The 27,993-nt window shown below is 52.0% G+C and overlaps 1 protein-coding gene across 2 annotated transcripts; it reads right to left on the bottom strand.

Annotated features, from left to right (window-relative positions):
• Window positions 1-268: 268 nt before the first annotated feature.
• Window positions 269-26,143, bottom strand: SPDEF (SAM pointed domain containing ETS transcription factor). 2 transcript variants are annotated; one of them, XM_074977673.1, is made up of 6 exons: window positions 26,023-26,143; window positions 6,221-6,712; window positions 2,448-2,645; window positions 2,189-2,236; window positions 1,572-1,712; window positions 269-604 (listed from the first exon to the last, which is right to left on the bottom strand). In XM_074977673.1, the coding sequence occupies exons 2-6, from the start codon at window positions 6,684-6,686 to the stop codon at window positions 426-428; spliced, it is 1,032 nt and encodes a 343-aa protein (XP_074833774.1). In that variant the 5' UTR covers window positions 6,687-6,712; window positions 26,023-26,143; the 3' UTR covers window positions 269-425. The 2 variants fall into 2 exon arrangements, with proteins under 2 accessions (XP_074833774.1, XP_074833773.1); XM_074977672.1 differs by lacking the exons at window positions 1,572-1,712; window positions 26,023-26,143 and having other exon boundaries at window positions 6,221-6,693.
• Window positions 26,144-27,993: the final 1,850 nt, after the last annotated feature.

Below are 27,993 nucleotides of genomic sequence, written 5' to 3'. Positions count from 1 at the left end.
ACAACAGTCAGACATAACTTCGCTGGTTGGACATCCTTTCCCAGCAGGATCCCCTGAGCCCTCCCCCAGTTTGCATTCCCCCCTCAAATGGTCCCCTCACACTGCCACTTCAGAGGGAGAAGGGGGCTTTCGACACCAACTCATTGGCCCCAGAATCAAATGTGTACACACTATTTCCCAGGCAGTCCATTCCTCGGCAGCGTTTCTTCCCCAGAGCATGCGCTGTGCAGCCTGGGGGAGGTAGGAAGCTCTGCAGTTCATCCAGCAGGTTTGTATGCATTTCCCAGCCTCCTGCACAACCCGAGACTTCATCTTTATTATCAAAGGGGGATAGAGTTTTGGTTGGGGGTGAGAGGGGCTTTGGTTACAGGGAACCCCCCAATCCCACCAGCAGGTCAGGCCGTTCCCCTGCTCCTGCCCCCTTCTCAGACGGGGTGTACGAACTGGTAGACCAGGCGCTGGGAGATGTCAGGTTTGCGGATGATCCCTTTCTTGTAATACTGCCGGATGGAGCGGCTCAGCTTGTCATAGTTCATGGCCGGCCGGTTCTTCCGGATTCCCCATAGACGAGCCACCTGGGCAGAGTCCTCGATCTTAAATATGCCTGAGAGAGAAACATGCAGAGAAAAAGGAGGCAATAATATAGGCTGGGTGTTGAGGAATGAGAGCAATGGAGAGGCAGCGTAGTCTAGTGGGCAGAGCACAGGACTAGGACTCAGGAGACATTACCCTGCTGGGTGGGTGAGGACAAAGGACTCCCACTCTCCACTTGGCAGTTACCCTTCATCTGCCTCGTAAATCTTTGAGGCAGGCAATCAGGGCTCCCTTTAATTTTTTCCATCCATGGGTGGAATAAATTTTGTTATGTGCACCAAGGCATATGTGGGTGTGCACCACCAACAGAAATAGAGGCTGCCAGACGTGGGCGCTGTGCTCATCAGCCGAGTGGCACCTGAATCTCTGCTGGGCAGCCACCCTAGCACCCAGCTTAAAGGGAATACTGCCGAGAACCTGGGGCTACATCTGCACAGACAGCAAGCCTCCAAACCAAGCTCGGCAAACTCAGGCTCCTGGGGTTCGCTGTAAGAACAGCTGTGAAGACATTCAGCATTGACTCACGAGCCTGGCTTTGATCTAGGCACTACTAGAATCAGGAGCCCAGTTTCACCAGAAGGAGTCTGGAGCACAGCACCGGGAGGGTTGGCTCCCACAGAGGGACGGAGTTCGGGGGAGGATAACGGGAGACTCAGATTTGTGTTTACGGCAGTGAGTACCTTACACATCCGGACAGGGCCATGCCTAGGCGTAGGGCCTGATTCTGATCTCACTCACACCAACGTAAAGTCAGTGCAACTGGACTTGGTTTGTTTGGCTGCAAAGAGAAGGGCAAGTCAGATAATCTGGTCCTGGGGCTTGATGTCTAATGACAACAGAATCCGGCCCAGAGATCACCATGATGGGTGATACTTGTGCTAGGAGGTCTGCCCTGCATTGGGGAACAGGGTGCATAATGCTGTAGATAAAAAGAGCAGCTTGGAGTTTCCCAGGAGAAGTCAATGGCCCCCCCGCACCTTTCTCCTTGTTGAGCCAGCGAATGAACCGTCCGTAGTGATAGGGCTTCAGCAAAAGCTCTTTGAGGAACTGCCACAGGTGGATGGGCTGGCCTGAGCAGGAGGAGTCCACCTCACCATCAGTCCAGCTCTCATCATTGCCTGCAGCAGGAAGCAACCACATGCCAGCTGTTAACCTGTCCCTACCCGCAGAGCAGCCAATGGCTGTGGGGACTGGGAATGGAGGGAGTCTTTCTTCTTCAGCTTTTGACCCAGGTCATCACTGGCCAAAAGTTGCTGCCATCTGATGAGAGGAAGAAATTGGCAGGGCAATAGTCTGCGACTTGGGGGTGCCAGGCTCAGTTTTCTACTACACCACAGACTCCCTGACTGACTCAGGGCAAGTCACCTAGCCTGTGTGTTCCCCACCTGGTACCTGAGGACAACAGCAACACGGTCAAGATTGAGCCTGTCAGTTCTTTGGGATAGGGACCAGCTTTTTCCTCTGCCTTTGATCAGTACCAAGCACAACAAGGTTCTAGTTCATGGCTGGGCCTCTTGAGGGTGACAGTATTAGTCAATTAACAAGAATAAATACATTGACTCGCTTCCCATCCTCAGCCCAAGTGGAAACTCACCACAGTACCGCACTTCTCCAGGGGCAGCCTTCTCCTTCATCCAGGCAGCTGGAAGGGAAGCACAGGTAGTGTCAACGTCGCACCAGGGGAGCAGACTCCATCAGCTGCCGAGCACACAAACAAGGTCCCCGGCTAACAGGAAAAAGAGCCCAAAGCCAGAAGGAATGGTGAACGGGGCCCATCTAACTGGGCATCAGCCCTCATGCTTTTTCATCAAGGACACTTTGCCCTGCTAAGCCCACCTCCTCCAGCTCCGTACCCGATTTCCAGATGTCCAGGTGGGCGTGCAGCACGTCCCCACACACCAGAGAGCGCTGACGGAACTGCTCCTCCGACATGGCGCACAGGTCCTTCCCAGACAGATCCTGGAAAGATTTCCCAATCTGGGGCAGGCGGTACTGGTGCTCTGTCCATAAAATCCACTTCTGGACGTTTCCCGGACTCCACTCTGCTGGGTCTGCAGAGGAGACACAGCCAATACCCCCCAAGGCCTGGTGAGCGGAGCCAGGGGACAGCTCCCCTCCAGAGAACACTCTGCAAGCATTCCAGTAACAGTGTCTCCTGTGCTAAAGGGAGAGGGATGCTATTCGACTTGGGAAAGCAGCACGCCCTTCCAGCTCCCCTGTTCCATGCCGCAGGGAGGAAACCACTGGTCCTATTTCAATCTTCTGGAAACACAAAATCTTTGTCCCTCTCCCGCCTCCCCTTTTCCACCATCCCCCTGGGAACCAGGTCTCTCCTTCAGCTGGGGAAAGATCCCACTTGCAGAAAGTCCCTGCTTCTACTGAGAGAGAATTCAACCTCCATCAACAGATCTCAAAAAACCCTCCCACAGGTTCAAGGATGAGGGCATCAAAAGGGGCATCCCCCTACAGCACAGCGAAGTCTTCCCAGTGCAGGTAGGGAAGGAGCCAGTCTCCTTGGAACAAAACCATCAAATGAACAATCCACTTCAGAGAACAAGCCTGCCTGCACTCCCAAGGTGGAAGTGTAACTGCCCACAGGCGGACTTGAACCAGGGACCTCTGGAGCTTAGTGCATGAGCCGTTTGAGCTAAAATGCAGCTAGCACTGTAGAGGAGATTCATTCTTTCTACTTGTAAGTGATGTAGGTGCCATGACAGGGGTGGGGTTGACTGCCCCATAAGTGTGTGGGTTACAGAAGCAAGAGCAGCATGACCTGTCCCAATGGCTAGTTCTCCCAAAGGGATATCCTTGCCCTCTGCATGTCAAATTGCTTTGCTCCCCATCACCACTGTTCACGTATGAGCTGCGCCCACTGGAAGAGCATCTGGCTAAAGGCCACCCAGCAGGTGCCTGCCGCATCATGCACGCATCATCGGCAAATCAGCCTGGCTGATGCTGCAAGATGCAAGGCTGCAGCTGGTAGCAACCAGCACAGGGCTGTGCTTGCACGTACGAAGAGTTATGCCAGTTGCATCGGTGGAAGATCCAGTCCGGTGTTATTCACACCTCAGTGCAGTTGTTGCACGCTTGCTTAGGAGACTTCAAGGAATACAAAATGATTGAATTGCTGAGAGAGAGGCCAGAGCTCTGCAGGGGTTCTGAGCGTCAAAGCCCTGGGGGTTCGGAGCCTTGCCCCAGCCTTTGAGCTGGAAGTCAGGTGAATTATTTTAGGCACTGCTCTCCCTCAACTTCCTGAGGGGGATTCTCAAAGGGTACAAATTCACATAATGCCATTGAGCAGCTGGTCATATCAAAGCAACACATCCTAGTGACACCAGTCAGACATGGCCCCCTGGCTGTACATGACCTCTGTAGACTCTGTCTCCATTGCTCCCTGCACCAGGGCCCCTTGCAGAGTCCTCTACAATCAGCACAAGGCAGGGGTTAAAACACTAGCAAGGTTTTCACCATACAGCTGGTTTCAGGCTCCAGCCATTTCTCCTGCAGAACCTCAATCTCCAACCCCACGGCTGTCTGCTCCAAAACTGGGACAATGAGGTACCGTTTGCAGGATCCCTACCTCGCCGCTGGGTTTGGCTCTTGGGAGAGGACGTGCACCATGCATTTTGCCCCACTGGAGCTAGGCAGCCACAGTTGAGCCCTGCTCCTCCTGAATTCAGGGAGGAAATGACCACTGGCTCAGACAGGAGCTGGCGCAGGCTCCTTTGCAGATCAGAGTGCTCCTTCTGGGTCATACTCAGTCCCGTCACGACTGGGTCCAGATGTCTGCAACCCTGCTGCAGGCTGCTTCTAACTCACAGGCCCTTGCTCAGCTCTCTCATGCCATTGCATTTAAACACGGGCACCAGGTGATTCGAGAGAGAGATGTGAACCACAGTGCAACATCAGCGAGTGGAGTTGCTCCCCTCCCACCACAGCGCTATTGCCTGACGTGACTTTTTCCCTCCCTCCCCCGGCCGCGGTACAGGTTGTACTGTCACACCCCTGCAGCCCAGTCCTGCTGGCATCACTGGCACTTTTACCATTGACCTCCACAAACAGCAGGGTCTGCCCCCTCGCTCTCCGCCACCCACCCCAGAAGTATCACCCCAGAGGACAACGGTTAGACACTGAACAGTTCACCACTAGCTTTCCCTGAGTAAGAAATCAACCAGGAAAAAAAGAAAAAAAAAACCACACCCAGCTGCTCCCTTCCCTATCCACATGCTTAACACAAGGACTTCAGAGACTTTTCTCCACTAGGGAGAGATTCCCCTGGCAACCCAGTGACACCTTTTACACACTCATCGGCATGGGAGATGGGGAAAAAGTTGTTAGCCACCGGGCGATAAGTCAACCTAACTACTGTGCTCAGGGTGTGAAATTTTTCACAGCCCCAAGTGATGGAGCTAGAATAACCTAAGTTTCAGGGGTTGGTCAGGTGGTAGACTCTGCCATCCCCAGCTCCCACCCGTTTGAAAATGTTTGGGCCCTGCTGGGCTCCAGCTGCCCACCCCCGCTCAAGCCGTCACAACCCAGCCGAGCGCTCAAATCATTTATGTTTCTGTTGAAGCAAAGGGTCTGCAGAGAATAAGCCAAACCTGCGGGGCTGTTTCTGTCTGGTTGTGTGTGGTGCCAGGGAGGTCCATGGAGGCCCGTGGGGTGGGGAGCAGGGTCGCCTGAAAGCTGAGCACTGGGGCAGATATTCAGACACTGCCCAGCTGATGAGCAGAGCACCCGCAGTGGGCAGCGTGTGTTTCTATTGGCGGTGCACCTCCTCACAGGCCTTGGTGCACATTACAAAATTTATTCCACCCATGGAAGGGAAAAATTAGAGGGAGATGTGGTTCCCTGCCCCAAAAATTTACCAGGCAAATGAAGGGTGAGAAGAGTAACAGCCACACAGAAAGTGAGAGCCCCTTGTCTGCATCCACCCAGCAGGGCAGTGTCTCCTGAGACTTAGTCCTGTGCTCTGCACACCAAAGGAGGGATCCAAATGCTGCCCAGCTGATGAGCTGAGCAGCCCCAGCAGGCAGCAGCAGCATGCGTTTCTGTGGTGATGCACAGCTGCACAGGCCTTGGTGCATATAAAAATATTTATTCCACCCACGAATGGAAAAAATTAGAGAGAACATTAGCGTTGGGGGTCCTTCGACATTCGCAGCCCCTGGAAACGGGGCTCATCCCTGCCCCGTAGGAATGCCTGCGAGGGATAAGGCAGGACACAGCCCCCCTGGCCCAGTCAGGGTTGGGCCTCTTTGCTGAGAGAGCCGACAAGGGGGACAATTAGGGCCTGACTCAAAACTCATGGAGGAGACCAGAAAAACTCCCACTGCCTCCCAAGGCTTCTGGGCGCAGCCGTGCTACCGGCTTACCCAGCACACCCTGCTGGTCTCTAGGAACTATGGAGGGCTGGGACCTCTACAGCCCCTCCACGGGCATCCTGGGCCAAGAGCCACCGAAGCCTTTTGCCAGCTGCTGAGCCAAATCCACACCCACCAGAGGAGGCGACAAGCTCCACAGCCATGTCTGGAGCCTCCCGAGCCTCTGGGCTCCCCACATCCCGGCCCCGAGCACTCCCCTCCCCCTACCAAGCAAAAGCAGAGAGACACAAGGGAGCACCCACCTGCCGCAATGTTGAGGAGCTTACAAGCAGTCTCGATGTCCTTGAGCACTTCGCCCACCACCATGCTCTGCACCTGCTCCAGCGAGTGCTCCTCCAAGTGGAGGCCGTCCTGGTAGTCCATGTCGGGGCTGAGCCCCAAGCCCTGGCTGTCGATGATGGGGCACTGCTCTGGCTCCTTCTGCCCTTCGCCCCTGCTCCCTTGGCCGCTGCCCTGAGGCACCTCCCCCAGGCCCTTGGGCACCCAGCTGGCATCCTCGGAGTACAGCATGTCGAAGTAGTGGAGGTAGAAAGCAGGCAGGGGCTGCTCAGGTGTGGCAGGGGGACTGGGGCTGTCAAGGGAGCTCCAGCTCTGCGTATCAGGGTCTTGCACCAGGGGCGGCTTCTCCAGGCTGGTCAGCAGCAGGCCGTCCTGGGGGCCGATGCGGCTGAGAGGCAGAGCAGTCAGCCCCTGGCCTGCACTGCCCATCACTCTGCCCGGGTGCGTCTCCAAGTCTGCAGAGGGGCGGAGAGAGAAACAAACCAACAAGGCCTCGTCAGAAAGGGCTGGGGGCTGAGCACCAGCTCTGTCTTTCTGCCCAGTGCTCAGGCACAATGGGCCAAAGCTAAGCTTGTTAGCAGCAAAGAAGCCTCCAAAGAGCCACTCGACGCCCGAAGAGACCCCTGCATGAAAACAGGTTAAATAGCGATTCGCGGGCCCGGTAGACTCCTTTGCTTCTGGGTCATTAGGCAAATTGGGGAGTTGGTGGGTCGGGGGAAGAGTAGGGGAAAGCTGATCTGCCTGGAACAACCACTGTCCTCTGCTTAAACTGCAGCAAGGGAGGTTTAGGTTGGACATTAAGAAAAACTTCCTAGTTAGTTAAACACTGGAATAAATTGCCTGGGGAGAGTGTGGAATCTCTATCACTGAAGACAGTTAAGAGCGGTTGGGTAGACATCTATCAGGGATGGTCTAGAAGGTGCTTGGCCCTGACAAGAAGGCAGGGGACTGGACTTGATGACCTCTCGAGGTCCCTTTCCATTCTAGTGTTCCGTGATTCCATAACCAAAGGCGAGGGAGAGTCACCCCTGCTCAGCACGGGAACTTTCCAGTGGGGGTAAGGAGAAAAATGCGCCCCCTCCCAACTTTGGGCACAGGTGGGAAGGTGCAGTAGGGAACATGGGCTGCAGCCCATTTGGAACAATGAAGCTGTCAGCCTCTGGCGGGGACCAGAAACTTGCTGTGCCTTGGACATCAGGTTTCAGAGCACCCTGACTCGGACAGGGAGTGTATCTTTGCCAGGAGCCTGCATGCTGGGGCTCACCTCCGTGACCCATCACTGGGCAATGCAGGGCAGGAGAGATGCAGCTTGTGGCAGGGTTAGACGAAGGCCAGCCTCTCTGGTTGGACTGTAAAACATTCACCCTCCCTACTAGGCCTCCAAGTTCCTTTCAGTTAAGATAACAGAGACAAGGCCCATCCGAGTGGGGCAGGGACCCCCTGTCCTATGTACGTTCTGTTTGTACAGCTCCTAGTAAACAGTTCCAATCTAGGATTGGGCCTCAAAAGGCGCCGCGATAATACAAACCAATAACAATTGTCAACGATTCAAACATCACCAATGAAGCAGCCCCTTAAATGGGCTTCACGTCACTAGTCCGCACAGGGCATAAGGACACTAAGCCAAGAAGCCATCACTGGGACGCTGGACACCGAGAAACAATGTGTTCTCTGTTGACGTGGCTACACCTCAGAGCCCCCTAACAGCCCTTGCATGGCTGCCAAGCGGAGTCAAGGCATTGCTCCAAATCCAGGCTTGCTGCAATGTCTTTTCACCGAGGGCCAGATTTATGCAGGGGTTTAGGTACCTAACAATGCAGATAGCACCCAGGGAGATTCCTATAAAAGCACTTAAGCAGGTTAGGCATAGAAATCCCATTGACATCACTGGGAGTTAGCCCTATAGTCTGCTTTGATTCTTTGCACTAGGTGCCTTGCTGCTTTGTTAGGTGCCTAAACCCTTCTGCAAACCCGGCCCCTATTGTAGCCAGGGTCAGAGAGCCATGTCTGAAGCGCAACCTTCTCCCTGTGTGGCTCTGTAACAAGATCTAGGCCCAGACGTAGCCACTTCTATGGCACCCATGGGCAGCTCACCCTATCACAACCCCACCTCCACGAGACCTCCAGTCATTTGGGGTTTGATCCAAAATCCACTGGCACCAGTGATATTTCAGATCCTGTATGGATGAGGCACTGGTCTCTCTGGTGTCACAGACCCTGCAGGGATGAGCTGGTATCCAAACCCTTCAGGGAGCAGCTGGAGATTAGAGTGAGCCCCCGTTATAAGGCAGGGCAAGCCACTGCTCGTGTCCCTTCTATGAAGTTACTCTCTGACTTTACAATCACTCTTACTGTCTCTATTAGGGGAGGGTAATTAACCTCTGGAACAGTTTACCAAGGCTTGTGATGGATTCTCCATCACCCCTACCATTGTCAAATGAAGATGCTAAACAGATCTCCTCTGGGAATTGTCTTCAGGCAGCTCTGTGGCCTGTGCTCTCCAGAAAATCAAACTAGATGGTCCCTCCTGGCCTTGGAATCTATAACTCAATTGACAGGGTATACAGCAGCTGACACTGCCTCACCACGAACCCCTTCAAACTCTGTCTGCGTGAACTTTTTCACCGGTGCTTTTCTTTCCAGAGCACGTTTTTAAAGCCCTTTTCCATCTGTCTCCTGGACGCAGGGAGCCGTGGATGCCACAGAGAAGAGGATGAGCCAGCTGAATTTCCATGGCAACCTTGGGTAATGTCTCCATCCAAACAGAAAGCTTCACAGTTCCCTGAGATGAGTCCTGAGGCTTTAAAGAAAAGAGCCCTCTGACATGAGTGTGCTATTAAAAGGGCACCGTCGGGGACTATTGTGGAGCGGTTTGCATGGCCCGTGCCTTTCTTTGTATGGGGATTTTCCACAAACTAAACCTCCAACAAATGATCTGATACTCTTTCTCCACATATAGCAACCCAGTGCTAGCTCAAGTCCCTACAATCACCAAGCAGCGTACACAGCCAGGCATATCCAATCAGCCCTACCGTAACAGGAGCGTCATCAGCAAGATGCGAAAAGTAATTCTGCTGCTCTACTCTGTGCAGGTGAGGCTTCAGCTGGAGTCTTGTGTCCAGTTCTGGGCACCACATTTCAGGAAAGAAGAGGAGAAATTGGAGGTGGTCAGAGAAGAGTAATTAAAACGGTCGAGAAAACATGACCTATGAGGGACAATTAAGAGGGTTTGAACAAAAAAGCAGTCCAGTAGCACTTTAAAGACTAACAAAATAATTTATTAGGTGATGAGCTTTTGTGGGAGACCCCCACTTCTTCAGATCAAGAAGAAGAAGAAGTGGGCCTGTCCCATGAAAGCTCATCACCTAATAAATTATTTGGTTAGTCTTTACAGCGCTACAGGACATCTGGTTTGTTTTGATAGAATACAGACTAACACGGTTCTCTCTCTGTCACTAAAAGGGTTAGGTGTATTTAGTTTGGACAAAAAGAAGACAGACAGGGGCCATGGTAACAGCTTTTGAGTACCTAAAAGGGTATTACAAGACAGAGGGAGAAAAATTATCCTTCTTAACCTCTGAGGATAGGACAAGGAGCAACAGGGTTAAATTGCAGCACAGAAGGTTTAGATCAGACCTTAGGAAAAACTTCCTAACTGCCGGGGTGGTTAAACACTGGACTAAATTGCCTAGGGAGGTTGTAGAATCTCCATCAATGGAAATACTTAATGTTAGACAAACACGCGTCAGAGATGATTCTTATCGTGTTTGGTCCCGCCATGATTGCAGGGGACTGGACTTGACCTCCTGAGGTCCCTTTTGGTTCCAGTATTCCACGATTCTACAATAAACCAACCCTTCCAGCTCAACACATGAGCGACCCTACAAAAACAAACCAGTGCATACAGATCACCAACTGTAAGCTCTGTGGGGAGGGGACCATCCTTTTGTTTTGTGTTTCTACAGCACCAAGCACACAGGGGCGATGATGGTCACTCCTGTAATACAAATAACAAACAGTAGTAGCGGCCCGTGCTGGTGACCAGCCTGCATGTGTGTTTGTAAGCCATGGCTCAAAAGAAACCCTACAAAAAACAAGTGGCTCCCGTGCAGCACAAATCATTCTGCAATAAACAAACCAGCGTACGACAGCAGACTGGAAACATTGATAGATGAGCACATTTCAGTGGGACATTTCCCAGTGGATATTTTTAAAATAAGCAGCATTAAGAGAAAAAAAAAAACCAATGAAAGTTCTTCATTGGGTTCTTCCCACCAAAGGGAGCACGAGGCAACCGCAAATCTCAAGTTTGCTCATGGCACTCTAGCCAAAGAAATGTACCCTTTGTGTGGCGGAGATGTTATTTACCCAAGTGTTCTGTACTGCGTGTTACTATCTTGGTACTTTTTTCAATGTGCCAAGAAAATTTCATTTCCATTCTGCTGCGTCTTGAAGGTTGGTTCCAATGAATGGGCTCATCCTTTGTTTGCTGCCCATGGTAAATAAGAGATAATTAAATGTCACTATTAGCCTCAAGCTAGATTCCCATTAACCACAGATTTGCCAGTGGAAGGGGTGGGGGGGAAGGCAACAACTGGAAGATTTACATTGCTACATTTAAACTCATCCTTCAAACAAAGCCTGGAACAAAGCCTGCAACGATTTTAACAGCAGCAACAATTCCCACTCCCCCATGGCCTTGCATGTCCAGCATACTTCACAAAGATTTTCCACTTATCCCTGGGAAAGAAATTCTATTAACCTTGGGCCAGGCCCTCTAGTACTGTAAGTCACCATATCACCATTGAACTCAAGTCCTGGCCTCTTGCGGTCAATAGAGGGAAACTGAGGCTGGTTAACTGACTTGCCCAAGGTCATACAAAAGTAGTGGCAGATTTGGGGTTAGACCACAGGAGGCCCTGACTCCAAACCCTAAGCACTGACCACTGTGCCATCCTGGTGTACCTTTTTGGTATCAGCATCCCAAAAGGGCCACATTTCACAAAGGGCTTTTTCACAGCACAAAGCCCTACAATAACAAGCTAGCGCATGGATCCCACTGCTCACAAGACATCCCAGCTACAGGACGACTTAAGTGTATGCAACCCGAGCCGTCATGAGCAACAGGACAACCACCAGCACTGCACTCAACAACAGCTGCCATCAAGGTTCTCTTTGCCCTTCCCTCCACTAGCAGTTCCTTCTGCACATGGGGTGAGTGGTGCTGGCTCAGCGCTGAACCAATGAGCAAGCAGGAAGAAGCTGATTGTACACAGTGAGCTCCTCCCCTTGTGCATGCCACAGGAACACCTAGAGGTTTGACAGGGACTCAGGCAGGGCTCCCCAAAATAAATGTTATGTGCATCAAGCCATAATGGCACGTGCACCGCTAGGAGACGCACACATTGCCAACTGTGGGTGCTCTTCTAATCAGCTGGGCAGCACCTGAGTCACTCCTGGATGGCCATCCAGGCACTCAGTTTACAGGGAACACTGGGCACAGATATGACAATAAGAGGGGCCAGGGTAATTCCCTAGAGCACATAGACAGATATACCCCACCCACCCCCAAACATATTTGCACAATGCAGTCATATACGCACTCAGATTGCCCAGTTAGTTTCGGTCACCAGAGCTCATGGACGGCAATGGAGCTACACTGATTTATACCAGGTAGTGATCTGGACCCACACACTGCAGTGAACGATGCCCTGAGGAGTACACATATAATAGGCTGCCCTTAAGAGGGGAATTTTGCTGAGACAGGAAACTTTTAGATAAACTTCTGAACTCCCCTGCAGCAAGCTTGGCCTTTCTGATCAGGAGGCTGATCCTCTGCACAGCAAATGCTATGCTCCCTGCCATCGAGCAAACATTGGCCCTTCCAGAGGCCGGAACTGGAAAGACTCCCACTGTGGGGAGCGGGACACACCTCCCCGGAGGCCACCTGTTTCCCTGAGAGATGCTGTACGCTTCCAAACCTCTGGTTTATTTGCTCCGGATTAGATGAAGACTTCAGGAGATCAGCCCTAAATCCAGCCCCACGCTGCTCCCCGCACAAAAGCAAAGCTGGTAACAGCTGGCAAGGTCCTCACTTGAAGAAAGCCCTTTGCAAACCTGACAGGGTGCGGGGGTCTGTGGACGTGCAATGAGGTCCCAGCACGGTCAAGCAGAGGGCTAAGGAAACCCAAGAGTGCACTATAGAACATGGCACACCAGCCCCCACACACCTGTTTGTCCCCAGGATCGCTACCCTTCCCTCCCTCATTCCAACCCTCTGGTCCAAACTCCCTTCAGGCCCTAAGCAAACCAGTGGCTGGAGCCTGCAACAAAGTCCCTCCATATGCAGCAGCTGCTCCAGACCTCTTGCAAGCATGACTTGCCTCAGCTGGGGCCAAGTCTATCCCTCTGCTCTGGCTATCCTGCTTACAGCCTGCAGCAGTGTGGACACCAGTGTGTGGTAGCTCAGCCACATCTCCCTTTTTTACCCCACAGTGTAGGTTTATCTATTGCCCCCAAGTCTCAGGGGCCGGATCCTCAGCTGGCATCAACTGGGGTAGCTGCCCTGAAGTCAATGGAATGATGTTAATTAACACCAGCAGAGGAGCTGGCCAACAGGTCCCAGCAAAGCGCTAGGAATTGCAGGGTGTGCTCGGTACCTACATTTGTGTTTGTGAGAGAGGTGGGGTGTGCCCCACCTAAAGCCCTCGGCACATCTCTGATGCAAGCGCTACTGTGGAAATGTACACTGGTTACTACCCAGTAAGTCAAGCTCACGGCAGCACATCAGACCGACCAACAGACTGGTGCGAAGCCAGCACCGCTGGTGCAGAGTGCAGGCTCCAGAGCCTACAGGGCGTTGCCAAGTTTGGAGACAGAGCACAAAGAAAAGTAGCAAAACCTCTAAACTCATGAGCCCTGCCCTCTCTTTCCTTTCCACCCCACCCCACCCAGGCTGGGAAAATCTAGGACAGAGCCCCTGGGAAACAGACTGGCCAGGAGCAGAACCTCTGGGCTGCGGGAGAGAAAAGAGTGAGTAATCATCTGACAAAATGTGCTGTACTCCAAGGGTGGGGACTTTTGTTTGATTTTCTCGGGCTTTGGCACACAGGAGGCTGCCGGGGAGGCCTTTATGGGCTAGGTGGGGAAGTATTTACTCTCAGAAGTTGCTCTAAGCAAGAGAGAGAAGACAACAATCGAAGGAGAGACCCACTGCCTGGAAAGCACAACTTTCCTCTCTCACGTCCGCTCCCAACCAGCACCCGCCCAAGAGGTCAAACCCCAGCCTGGCTTCCAAAGCCAGGCTGTTGCACCAGGGCCGGCCCGGCCGAGCAGGGTCTTCCAGCAGGTCACCTGTATGGACCGAAGGTGGAAGGGCCCTCGCTGGTGTGTCAATGAGCAAGACTCCCAGACAGTGCACGCGTAGTCTAAAAGCTACATCACGTTATGCCAGGTGAAGCACTGGCCCGTGCATGGAGCCCAGGATTTTGAGTTTTGGGCCTTGCTCTCTTCTCCCCATGTGTGCGCTTTCCTTTCCTCTCACATTCCTTCCAGCCCTTTGCCAGCCGCAAGGCATTGGCGACAGGGGAGGGATCACTGGATGGTTCCCCGTTTTGTCCACCCCCTCTGGGGCACCTGGCACTGGCCACTACCATAAGCCAGGAGATTGGGCTGGATGAATCTTAGGTCTTACTCATGAGGCCGTTCTCATGCCCCTTTTTTTCTTTTGCATTTACTTTCTCTCTTTCCCCCTCCCTCACCTGCATTATCCCTTTCTCCTCACACATCGCTTTAGCCTGGAAGGCCTCAAACCCCATTTAACCCTAGATGTTAGCTCTGCTGCTATTTTTTTTTTCCTCCACCCCACTAATTTCTCCCAGCCAAGCAGCTGCAGAGACAGCATTCGAGCTCAGAGCACAAGCAAACATCTGTTAATCGCACAACGCCTGTGGATCCTTGTGCTCTGCCCCAGCACCTTGGAGAGAGCTTTCAACCAGTGCCCAGACCAGTCATGCCCGCCCCCCTCACAAGAAAGGCCACAGCACCGCCAAGGTAAATTCTGGTGTTGTGTCTAACACACTTGGAAAGGCCAGAATCCACTCAGAACCACCCCCCGCAGTCCCCTAGCTGAGCGCCTCCCAGCACAGCGAGCTCATGGAGCTAAAACAGGTGTACAGCTGTGATTACAGAGGCATGGTTTGGCTGTCAGAGCAGGAACCAAGACCTTGTAATCTTGACTCCGCAGCTGCTACTGATGCTACCAGAGTGACACTGCTGGTTATACTTACACTAAGACAATGAGAACCCTTGCTAGGGAGTGGGGTTTGCCTCCTGAGCTGGGCCAGGACACAGGATGAATCAAGTGCAAACTGGCAAGCTGGTAGATCTGGTTTCAGGGAACCCCTCTGGCCAACTGGCCTGCTACCTACGCGCACCACATGGGGATCTGAGTGCAGAGTCAGACCCCGTTGTGCAAGGCAGTAATCTGCCAAGCTGACAAGCCCTGCGATAACAAATGAACATCAGGGGCTCGGTGCATCAGGCAGCTGTAATAAAAAAAATGTTTAAATGAGTGTCAGCTGGGATCATTCCTTTGACCAAATGGTTCCAGCACATTAATTACAGAGGTCACCATGACCCAGTCAGCACGCACTGGTACTTAGCGCTCAAATACTTCTGTTTTAACTCTCTCTATTCTATTTCCTTCCCCTTTTCCTCCTCCTCCTTTACCCCCCCTTTCCCTCACAGTCCCTTGTCTTCACTCACAGGGTTGAGAGCAGAGATCTGCCTCTGCTGACTCAAGAATCCAAGTGATAAAGCAAACAATTAAGGAACTAATTCTTACAACCTTTAAAAACAAATAAGAGTCACCAAGCTACCAGAATCCCACAAGGCCTGCGAGCGTGAGCTGTTGGTCCCTTTAATTTCCCCATCCATGGGCAAAATAAATTTTGCAGTGTGTACCAAGGCACGTGTACATGTGCACCACCAATAGAAACACATGCGGCTGGCTCTGGGGACTCTGCTAATGAGCTGGATGGCATCCCAAGCACTCAGTTTAGAGAACATACACCCCTGACCATTTTTGATTTCTCTGTTGGACAAAGCTTGAAGTGCACGAAAACCCGGAATGTGCGGCTGTCACGTTTCCAAGGCAGGCATAGCCTCAGTTGCATTTAATTACCTTTTTTTTTACCACCCTGAACAATTCTCCTGTCTCTTTAGCATTACCTTCCTTTATTATTTGGAGACATTTATGTCCCGTCTCAGCTGACTCTACCGGGGAGGGAGGGTGACTAAGAAAAAAGCCATTGTAAAATTGTATCAAAAAGCCCCCGAGTTGCTTCTCAGCAGCTCCAGATCAATTGGCCTCAGTTTACAAATAAGAAGGTGCCAAGCCAGATCTCCAGGTAATAGAAACCAACATAGTTCTATGAGCATGCATCTCTATCAGGAATCAAGAGTCCGCAGGTCAAATTTGGCTTTGCCTGCAATCAGTGCCAAGCTTCACCAGGGGTGCACAGGTGCATCAGTGAACTCTGATATTGAAACTTTGCAGACAGGGCTGATGAAGATGCATGGGGAGTTGATTCCAGTCTGCTCATGGCTTAGCTGTGCCAGAGAGGCAGGGCTAACAGAATAACATGGCAAAGTCTGTTGATCGCTGAAGTCATCGACACTGGCACTGAATGCACCCCAAGAGCTGAACTGATGGGAAAGAAGGGGCCTTCCGGTGTGAAACAGATTTTGAAAGGGGTTCAAGGAAAAACCTGCGAGCCATTGATCCTTCTGAGGACATCAGCCTGGCCACATGCAGGCGAGTACTGGTACACGCATTCTCCTATGATACACCCAGGTAACTCCCCTTAACTCCAACGTGACTTGTTCCTCTGAAAACCAAGAAATATCCCACATTGCAACTGCATGAAGCTTAAAACATGGTCCCCTTTTTCCCCCAAGCCACTGGAGGGCGGGGTGGGAATCATTAGAACCCTCTTTCAATAAGCATCCCTCTTACCGTAAGCCATGCCCACCTCTACTTCCAACACCCCGTCTATCCCTCTGCAGGGAGTTGAAGGTCTCAGCCAAGAGAGAAGAGCTGTTGCAAAACTGAGACAGATTTCCCCCATCTCCTTGATGTCACTGGGAGTTTTGACTGAATAAGGACTTCGGGATGTGGTGGGACCTTTTATCCTTCAATAGCACCTTCCAGTGAAGGAGCTCACCGTGTGAAAGAATTAATGGGTAGCGCTCTAGAGAGAGAAGCAGTGGTGGGATACTCCAGTTGATGAGGCACCACCGAAAATGTCAGGGCACTGAGATACTAGATGCCAAACTGAGCTCCACTAGTCCAGGAGGAAGGATGGTCCTGCACAGAAACCTAAGCCAGGGCCTCATGCCAGGCAAAATGTTTGCCAATGAAAAGAGCCCAAAGCAGGTGACACTCATCCAGTTTGGAGGATATGAACGCCAGCCTCACGCCTGCAGTTCAAAGATCTTTGCTAAGGCCCTTGAGCTTGCTGAGAAGTACCCAGGTGCAGCCCCCTACTAAGCAAAGCCCAGCTAGAGGAGACCCTGCAACCCGACATGTCATACATCCATGAACATATCAATCAGAGCCACACAAGCATGGCTGCTTTGAAGGGTCCCAGACAAGAGCTGGGACACCCTTAGAATTTATGGAGCCCTATGCAGTACTGGTAACTGATGTCTCTGTCCCTGGTGACAGTCTGAGAGAGGGGTGATGATTTTTATAGATGTGATTTTACAGTCTTCAGCAACACAGCAATGAACTAGTTTTAAAGCCAATTTTAAACTAAGGCACCTGTCAAACTAACACAGTCAATTCAGAAACTGTCCAGATTTCCCTAAAACAACAAGGAATCCAGTGGCACTTTAACGATTTCATTGGCTTCAGCTTTCATGAGCTGCAACTGAATTGCAACTCACAAAAGCTTAAACCAGAATAAAATCATTAATCTTTAAAGGTGCCACCAGACTCCTGGTTTTGGCTGAAACAGGCCAACAGGGCCACCTCCGAAACTTGTCAGCCTATACACTGGGCTGGCAAATACCTGTGAAATGGCTGATTGGCTCTTTCCCAGCTTCTGTCTTCTGCTAATAGGTCTGGGTAGCTCTCTCACTGTTACCTTAACTAGATCCTCTCCAGAGGAAGCAGAGAGGTGGACATTAAGACCCAGTGGTGACCCAGATTTTCAGAGGCCCAGCATCACTGTGTATTCTGTATAGGAGTAAGGATGGTTTGAACACCACCTAGGTGCCGCTTCTTGTTCAGCTGTCTGGAAACTAACAAGGAATGAATATTTCCCTCTCACTCACTTCTCCCACTCAAACAGCAAATGGGACCTCTCCGGAGGCAGGGGGACGTACACTTTGGTTCAGGACACAGCTTGTGCCAAATTGTTCCCCAGCTTTTTGCTGGTCACTTTGGGGAGCATCAGCTCTCGGAGATAAGGCCAAAATTCTGCTCCAATAATCTTTTGGGGGAAATTTGGGTCTGGACCGAGGGCTGCAAGTCCAACTCCATGCAAGGTCTCAACATACCAGCTCAGCTTTTTCTCTGCCTGGGAGGTGTGACCAAGAGGACAGAACACTAGATTGGGATGCAGCAGAACTGGGTTCTGCTGATGACTGAGCCACTTGAGTAAGTCAGTTCACACCCTGGGCTTCTGTTTCTCCATCTGCGACATTGGGAGAATGGTGTGGACTCTTCTGGTCAAGATCTTTGAGATCTCTGTATGATATTATTTGTATGATGATGATCCCCCTTTGGTAAGTCAATGAGACCTTTGCTGTTGACTTTAACAGAGTTGGGATTAAGCCCTTGGAAAGCAAAGACCAAGCCTTCCTGAAACAATGAGCTCATTAATTAAAACTAAATCTGCAGCCAAACAGGTTAGGTGAAGGCAAGTGCTGAAAGCACTTCCAGCTGCTGGCGATGCCATGCAAGTAGGCAGAAGCATAGGAAGCTGGGGGTGCGGGATTGCAGGAAACCTGGACGGTCTTAGGGCTTTCCCTGGCCAGGGCTCAGCAGCCTTTCGGAGGCAGAGGACCGAAGTGTGACCTTTTGACCTCTATGTACATCCGAGTGCCGGTGATATTTTTTCAAGTCAATAATAGTCTTACTGACAACAGCTTCATTCATAAATAAAGAGGCAGAGCTTTAGGTGGTGGCTTGTCACATTGGCTGGACTTCTGTTAATCCACAGGCGGCCTGGCTTTGAGCAAGCTCCCAGCTGCATGGGGGTGCCACTCTTGGCACCCATGTCAGGAGTTGCTGACCCCGGCCCTAGGACCTCTCTCTCACCTTCACTGAAGCTGGCTCCAAGCTAAGAGCAGCCCAGAAATCTGGATGCATTCCCATGCCAGGGCTCAGGCCCACCTGTAACAGGAAGGTTCAGACATCTCAGACAGTACAAGAGGGGAGGCCTTTGAGAGCGGCCATGCTAGAGAAGAACCCAAGGCCTTTTAGCAGCCCATGTGGGACTCAAATGCTTTTGGAGGATTTAGGTATATTCCAGTGCTGGGCAAACCAAAGTGGACAAAATAAGATTGAGTCAGAACCTTTGAGCAAACATTTCTCTCCCCTCCCTGCACCCTCAGTTCTCTCATTCCTATGTACTTAGGGCTTCAAACAGGAACAAAAGCTGAACTTCTGAGCAATCATGAGGTAGGAAAGCTGTTTCCCCTCCAGTTTTAGCTTCACCAAGAGGGGAGGTCTCCAGAAATCTCACAAGGAGGCCCATTTTCCCTGTGTTTCCAGCCCAACCTTGCAGACCCACTGAGTTCAGACAAAGCTTGGGTAAAAACCTCTGAATTTCAGGGATGCTCTTTGCACTATGTCTGAAGTCTCCCCAGGATACGAGAGTTTTGATAGGCTGCTCCTTTGGAAAGTTTTAAAACTAGGATGAGACTTTGGAAAGCAATTCAAACACATCACAAAGGCTAAAAACAATATTTGACACTTGGTGGCACCCTTCATCTATGCATCTCAAAGCAGCTAGCAAAAGTTACGATGCCCATTTTGCAGAAGGGGAAACTGAGCATTTCTGTGAGTCACCCAAAGTCATGCACAAGAGTGCATGCCAGCGTCAGCAACCCAGGAGTCCAACTTCTTGGTCTGATGGTTTTAGCGGAGGATGACACTCCTTCCTTTAAAAAAATGTATATGAAAAAAGATGATGAGCTCTTTATCACTCTGTGCCCAAACAGAGCTGGACAAAGTGACCAGGCCTGCCAGCTGGGGCATGGAAATCCATCCCAGTGGCCTGTACCCTCACATGCATGGGAGACGCAGGTCTGGACAACACCTAGCACTTCACCCTCAGAGGATTCAAGGGACACAGAGCAACAACTTGCTGTGGGAGACAGGTGATAGGTGACTGGTTAAATAAAGAGGCTGCCTCAAGGCATCAGGCTGCAAAGGACATTAGCTGCACTGCTTTGCATGGTACAGGTCATGGGGAAGCTGGAGCTTTCTCCCCTAGTGCCAAGTTTCTGGCGCTGCCTGGAAAGGGCCACATGACGAAGTCAGGTCCTGGGCATACGCTTCCCTTGTACCCAGATGTTAAAGGTCCAATATATGACCCTGCTGGAGTAGAGAGTGAGGAACCAGCCCTGCCAATAAGGGGGATCCTAAGCCCCATTCTCCAGCTGTCCCCAGAGGACAGAGGAGAAGCAGGGCCAGGACCCCCAGGGGTACATTAAGGAGAGACCCTTCATTGGCATCAGTGCAGGGCTGCATCAGGGAGCACAGTAGGTGGCTCTGAGGCTCAGGGAGGCACTCTGCTGCCTAGAGCTCTCCAGGAGGGTGTACATCCTGCACCGTGCACGTCCCCCTGTGGCCAGCTTGCTCTGCAGAGCCAGGCAGGGAGGGAGTGCAGCTCTCTGCCACCTACCTGAAGGCAGTGCTACAAGCCAGTGGTCCCTGCCCACTCAAAAGCCCACCCTGCTGTATGAGAGGACGATAGCACTTCGCAGCCTTTCTGGTGCATTCAGTCCAACAAGCCACCCATCCCCTTTTGCTCTGAAGCCAACTAATGCAGCCCTGCTGTGCCAATATACTGTCCAGCTCGGCAGGCATGGGGGGAGAGACTCGGAGGCACAGCAGCCACCAGCTGCAACCACCCGGCCCTACGGTAACACATCATGTCCCCTTCCAATGGCTGGGCCAACAGAGGGCCCATCACAGACCCCCAGCCCAAACGGGGCCTGCTGAAGCTCAAGGCTGTGCTGAAGGAGCAGGTTTCAGCCCCAGCGCCCTGAAAATGAACGAGCCCCAGTGGGGATGTGAGAGTTCATGAGGGGCCTGACAGCAAGGAGATAGAGGCCATGTCCGCAGAGAGGAGCTTTTGGCAGGAGGGTGGGCAGAGGGACCCAGGATTACCAACAGGCTTAAGTTATAAGGGATGTTCCTTGCTTAGATAAAGCATTTCCCGTCCCTCACGGAATCCCATATTGTATCGTTGCCAGGGCTGAGTCCAGGCCACCTCAGGAGCACTACCCCTGCCTGCGATACAGAATCAAAGCCCACCTGGACGGATTCAGAATGTGGCTGAGAAGCAGCTGGTGGTACGACCAGGTGTGCAGGGTCTCAGCACCACTCAGATTTGGCCACTCCCAACCCCACCAGGGTCATCCTGTGTTGTCAGAAGATGACATTGGCAAGCCCATCTCAGGAACCAATTCTGAGACTCTCCGTGCATCAAGTTGGCCAGTGCCCGCTCTCTGAGCCAGCAGCATGCTGCGAGCACAAGAGATTGGGAGGCTGCAAAAATCCCAAGAGTCCCATATCACAGGGGGGAATTTGCATTGGTAACTGACCCAAGCAGCTTCCAGAGATGTAGCGTCGCAGCCGCAGCAATCTTAAAGGCTGAACTGCTTGTCTCTGCCTGCTTCTCTCACTCAGTCCATCTCCAGTTGGGACCAGCTGGTCATAGAACAGGAGCCTCTAACCTGGGAGCAGTGATAAAAGTTCTCTGGAGCCCAGAGACTCAGGCTGACTAAGGACCAAGAGAGGCAGAAGCTTTTGCCAAACTTGCATGCAATTCTTGAGTCTGCAAAACTCGGCCTAGAAAGATTTGTATATGAGCTCCCCAGGGAAGACTCCTGGTTGCATCCCTCATGTGAGTTCTCGCCAGACTCACTTCCCAAAGCGTCCCTGTAAAACTACCTCTTGGTGCTCCCCTGGCCTCCCAGACCTCTCAGTAGAAGTTCTCCAGAGACCCAGTGGCTGGCTCAGCTGTCGCTCTTCAAAACTTCAGCAACAATAGACAGCCTGGACTTTCTCCAACCTCAGACCAGGTCAGGACACCCTTCACGCGGGTCCACAGGAAGCAGCCCTACAATGCCCCTAATGAGCAGAGTCCTCCGGTGCAGCACCTATCATACGTCCGCTAGGTCTGTGACACGCACGGCTTGGATCCACAGTTTGGGTTCAGCAGCTTGGTTTGGATTCAATGTCCCTACCATGCCTGGGTTTGTTTGAACTGGAGTCTTTGTTTGGGCCCATTCCTGCTCTATAGTTTCACTTATATACACAGGTCCCACCAGCCACCTGGGAAGAGAAAACCCCCATCTTCCACCCTCATCCACATAAAACTTCTCTTCCAAATAATGGTGCCAAGGAGGCAGAGGGGGAAAATCCTCTAGAGAGCCCTTCGCATTTCACCTCCCACAAATGGCAAAGTCAGGAAAGCTCAACAAGAACTGATCACCCTTGCTAAAGGAGTATAATAAGGCCTGCTGTATCCTGCTGCCCCTCACCAACTGACTACAAGGTCGTCTCTGTTCCTTTCTTCTCACCTTGTGCTGGACACGTGTCCTCCAGACCCCTCCCTGACAAGACTATGGGACAAGCAGGGTACTGCCGGCCCTGACATCCGGAGGAGACAGGCACTTTCGAAATACAACGGGTTATCTCAGAAACACTGGAACCCGTCTGAGGACAGAGTCAGCTTCATCTGATCGTAAACGGGGCGCACCTGGAAAAGAAGGCTGCCAAAGTCCAGCAGCTTGGGTATGAAATGATTACCAGCCTGTTTGCTCTGTCAGCCAGACATCTGGTGGCAAGAAGGAAATGAGAGGATTTTATTGGGAGCCACAAGATTAATGATGAAAGTGAATTCAAGGTGTTTCTGTAACCAGACAGGGCTAAGGGAGAAGGGGACACTGCAAACCAACCTCACAGGAGAAGGCTCACAGCCAAGGTGCGGTTGTGGTCACCATTTTCGGGTGCTCATCGTGAAAAGGCCCGGGTGTCAGAAGCTTCAGTCAAGATCTGTCCAAAGACCTTGTGGGACCCACGGCGACATGATGACAGCGGGGCCTGGCCAGTTGGAGCGTGGGGCTTTGATGGTGCAAGGCCCACAGCAATTGCCTTGCTTCCCTTGCCCTAAGGCCAGGCCAGGTTCAGCATGGTCTGTAAAAATCCGTCTGTCTCTCACACGCCTATGGACAAACGCCCTCTCTTTGGAGCTGCTTGAGGGGGAACCTTGGGCACAAGAAGATCTTAATGTAAGAGCTGTCCCTGGCTCTGGATCCAAGGGCGGGTTCTGAGCATGCTAAACTGAGAATTGGGGTGGGGCGTGCAGCAAGTCGGTCTGGCTTTCCATGCCAGCGTGGACAGGCCGGATGGGGTCACCTCCCCACGAGCATGAAAATGACAAGGGTGAGTACGACTTCAACCATGCACACCAAGCTTCAGGGGTCCCTCAAAAACTTTGGCCTCATAGGCTTGTCAGTGATCCAGATCTTTCCCTTTCACTCCTGGGCACAGGAAGAGCCTGGACTATAGACAGGCTGGTTATACTGACGGAAAGGAGTAGAGTGTAGTTGATGAGCTGTATGTCACGTCTAGGTCTCCTCCACTCCAGGGGTAGCACGGAGGATGGGAGACTCAGGATATAGAATCCATTCTAGTCCCTCCCTTGCTCTCTCTTCTGAAGGAATGGTCACAGTTGCATTCAACCTTTCGTGTCAAGGGGCTGTCTTGATCTCTGACTACCAGGACAGCACAGGTCTGTTCAATATGACAGGGAATATGGGTGCCATTGCCTTTAGGATTTCCAAAAAAAGACTGTTCTTCTCTTTTCTGTCCTTGCACTTCTCACTGGACCAACCTTCCTACTGGGCAGCTCTCTTCCAAGTTGACTTTTCTGCAACTTACTGCTGGGTGTTAAAAAGGGAGCACAGACCCTCCCTCTCCCACCACAGCAAATACACAGATCCTCGCTCATTTACCTGCGCCCAATGTGGAGATTCTTGGGTGATGGAGGCCCTGTTTGGAGCCGCCTTTGATGTTCACACAGCTCTCTGCAGCCAGGGTCACGCTGCCCTTTCTAGCTGCTGTCTCTCCATGCCCGTGGGGAGATGAACAGCAGAGAGGTGGCAAGCTGATGGTTTTAATTAACCGCCATCCTGCGTGTGCATGTCCTAGGGGAGCGGCGGAGCTTGGTGTTCCCCAGCCAAACCTGAAGAGCCCCTCTTTATACCAGCACTCGCCTCCCCCCTGCAAGTCGCTTGCCCTGTGGAGATGCCTGCCCATGAGAAAGCTGGTATTGTAAAGGATTTGGCATCAGAGGTGTCATTTGTGTTTCACTAACCGAGCATAACCATAGAAGTCAGACACACAGCCAATTTGCCTTTGGCACTGAAAAATGTGAAGGGCAACCCTGAGACATGGCTGGTCTGGCTAAAGGGTTTAAGAGCAGCCACGGGCCTTTTACAGGCTTCCTCCCCAGCCCTTCGCCTGTCCATCTTAGCTAATCCAGCCACTGAAATCTAGCAAACAATTGCCATTATTTATATACCATGATAGCTGACAATAATTAACCCTCCAAAGGCAGAAATTTAGTCATTTAAGTCCTGGCGCACTCCCAGAAGCCATTTGTCTAAACTCAGATCTGGGTAAACTGAGTCACGGATTTTTTGTTGGTTTTTTTTAAGTCACTGGTCATCCAGCAACACAGTTAGGTACAGAATCCAGAAGTCCGAACCCGCAGTCCCTTGCTCGAAGCTCTAGAGCGGGGACTGCCAAAAGGCACCAAACAGACTGAGCTGCCAACTCCCTTCAACTTTCAGGAGGAGTTGAGCACCTACTTCCCATGCGAGCATTTGGCTATTTTCCCCCTTGGATGGTAGAAGTCACCTACTGGACCAATACCTTTGCCTGAGGAGCAGCTGGTCCCAGCTGCATCAGAGGAAAGTTCAAGATCCTCAAAGTAAGCAGCTCTGAGATTAGCTGCCCCCAGGGGAAATCTCCCAGGCACTTCACCAGGTCCTTCAAGATGAGAGGGAGAAAACACCAGGTAACCAGTCAGAGCTGATCTCAGCTGACGCAGGGCAGGACAGCAAGGTGTCGATCAGAGCCACATCGGAAAAGACCTAGATCTTGGGGTCCAGGATGTCCTCCCCACCAAGTCAGATAGAACACCGAAGCGAGGCCGCCGTAGCCAGACTTACCCCTTAGGTGTGCTGAGATGTGCAGGTTCTCAGCTGCAGCATCGATCCAGTCAGGTTGTTAGAAAAGGTCTCCCCCCGCTTCCGCTTGTCAGTCAGGCATGGAGAGGGGATGGAGAGGCAGGGGGACGCAGGGACTTGGCTCGTGGGGAATGCTAGACGGGCTGGGACAAGAGCTCTACCGTAGTGTAACTCAGCGTGACACCCTTTGCAGGAGGCCAGCTGTGCGGAGAAGCATCAGCCCTCTGAGAAGTGCCACCAGAAAAGACCTCCGTGGGACAGGTGTGAGCTCAGTGGGGAGGAAGTGCCCACAGCCAAAGGCATCTCACTAGGCACATACCAGGCCTGCCCTGCCGCTGAGCAGGAGAATGTGGTGTTGAGCAAGTGCCTCCTTTGCCCATTATATCTAATTCCTTCCTTATTTACCTGAACAAACAAGCCGGGTGCTTACCTCAGCTGGAGGTGTTTAAATATCCTTGCCCAGGGTTAACCCTTTCAGGGGATCTTCCTTCAATCCAGGCGCCTGCTGGAACTCAAAGCTGGGAACGTGTCCCCCGCAGCCCCCCCCAAACTAACTTTTAACCCTTTCATAACCACTGCCACTATGCAAAGCCCATGAAAGCTTACACTCCAAAAAATCTGTTCATCTGCAAGGTGCCTCAGGACTTCATGTTGTTTTTGCAGATACAGACTGACACGGCTACCCCTGCCAGTATGATGGACCCTTGCTGCCAGCACTGGGCAAGGAGGGAGCCCCAGGGTCCAGGTAAGCTGGTGTCGAAGGGAGCTAATATGGTTCCTTGCTACGTACACCCCCAAACCCCTCCCAGATTCAGTGGATGGTTTATGGCGGGGGGGAACCCTGCTTTGTTGTGAGGGCACCTATAGCCCACTGTGGGGGCAGCGCTGCACACGTGGGTGAGCAGCTGGGTGAGAGGTGGCACTCCTTTGCCTGATCCCATTGGCAGCTCTAACCCTAATACTCTTCTCAACCTCCGCTGCACTTTTCTGGGGCAGACCCACCCCACTTCTGCTGGAACCTTTTCCCAGAGATCCACTCCAAGGAGACCAATTTTCTCATTGCACTGTGAGCTACCAAGCACAGGAAACCCATCCACCCACAACAGATGCCACCAGGCCAAAGTCGCCTGGCAGGAAATTCAGCGTTCAAGCTGCTCCCCACTGTTTCTTAAACAAGACAAGTGTTCTCAACCCTCCCAAGCCCTGCTCTGGGGTGCCACGTGCCAGCACCAGCCACTGAAGTCAACAGTCCCCAGCACGATACCTTGCACATCTGTCGTTCCTTCCCTCTTCAGTTCTTCACCCACTGAAACTCTGCTGCACCTGGGACAGTGCGTGGCGGTCAACGGACAGGACGGGGCTAGGGAGGGAGGCAGAATCCTGGGTCTGAGTCGCCTACACCCGTCCAAAGTAACCCCACAAAAGCCCGAGGAATCCAGCCGTGCAGCAAGAGGTCACTCAGGCCCACCATATCCAGCTGAAACCACAAAGGAAAATTACTTGGGCAGGATGCAAGGAGCTGTATTGCCATTCAGCTCTCCCGCCCCGGGTCAGAGTAAACCATGCAGCGGAGTGTAAACCGCCCAACTCTTGCAGTTACCGGAGACATCCCACATCGTCCAACTTCCCCTCCAGGTCACAAGTGCAGAAATCTTCTCCTCTGCTCCCTCTCACCCAAGGTTTTATCTCACCCCACTTTCTAAGCACAGCTCCATCTTGGCTCCCTGAGGCTGAGACCAGCCTCATCGCTCGTCACCGTCCAACCAGTGTGGAGGCTCTACGAATGATTAGCACTGCAGGGCACACACACTGATAGGCTCCCAGATGTTTGTGTACATCCTGGCCATTCCACGCACACCTCCTCTCAGCCGTTGCACGAGATGCGCTCACCGTGAGGGCTGTGACATCAAACAAAGGTGTGCATGGCACACGCCAGGCTAGCCTGAACTATCTGCACATGCACAGACACCGAGTGGACCCTGATGGTGGGGCTAGGCACGTGTGTGTACATCGAGAGCCAGGCAGACATTTGCAACTCATACACACACAGACATAGCACGGCTGCTTGGGCAAACAGGCTGGCACGTGCAAAAGCACAGGCTACATATCAAGGGCCAGATACATACCAACCCTTACAAAGACATGTAGAACTACACCCTAACACATGCGTGCAAGCCCATGGATAAGCACCCTAAGCCAGCCGGTGTACATAGACAGGTGCCATTTGTGTACATGCTCAAGTCATACACAGCACATTCAAATTCACACAAAGACATGCACAAGGACATGCAAAGAGAAGCCTGTAAAACATGTAAGTCTACAGATAGGTGCATATGTGAGAACAGTGACACACAAATTCTCACCCATAGAAGAACATGCCCATATGTGCAAATACAGATGGTCATATATGAACATGTGCAAATACTTACACCTATGTACACACACACATGCACATGCCTGTGCCTAGACAGAGTAACATCTGGGAAAATACAAGCAAGCCCAGATGTGTGCACCAATACATGACGCGCACATATGCACACAAACACCTGTATGCACATCCATTCATGCTGAGCACTTCCCCTGTGCACAAGTCATTTGAGTCATCACACACACAGGCACACTCGCCACAACCACCACCGGGCTTATGTAGGAAGCAAATATTCTGAAGACCTTAACCAGACAATTGCTATAGGCCCATTGCCAACCGGTTGTGCTGCTAAAGAATAAAGGCTGACCCCCTTGGCACCCCTCCCTATTCAAGCTCTCAGAACAGTTTGGCTGCTGAGGATTACGCCAGCCTGAGCAGCCATGACCATCATTGCCAAGCCTAAGGCTCGTCTTCCCCTAGCTCCTGGGCCACAGGAGCAGTTTGCAGAGGCTCCTACCAGGACAGTCACATGACAAGGAATTCTTGTTCCTTTAATTAAACTTTTCCTTCCTAACAGCAATTCCATCCTGCCCCCAGTTTTGGTCTCCTTGCCTCCCTTCACAGCCCGATTTTCATATCCCTCCGCCTCTTGTCTCCTTTGCTCAATGGGCACATTACAAGCTTTGCCCAGGGAGAAAAGGTGGCCGGGTAGGGGCCAGTGGAGAATTAAGGCCACTGTGGCTTCAAGAACAGGCTGCCCCCAGCTAAAAATCCAAACCCAAATTCCTGCCGATTAGAGAGATGCCTAGATTTCCATTAGCCCCTGCAAGCGCACCAAATCTGCTGTCTCCACTCCAGCAGCCAGCA

The sequence above is a fragment of the Carettochelys insculpta genome, chromosome 26 (genome assembly GCF_033958435.1).
Source record: "Carettochelys insculpta isolate YL-2023 chromosome 26, ASM3395843v1, whole genome shotgun sequence".
NCBI lineage: Eukaryota > Metazoa > Chordata > Testudines > Carettochelyidae > Carettochelys > Carettochelys insculpta.
Note: the sequence above shows the minus strand (reverse complement) of the source record. Positions and strands in the feature narration are given on the sequence as shown.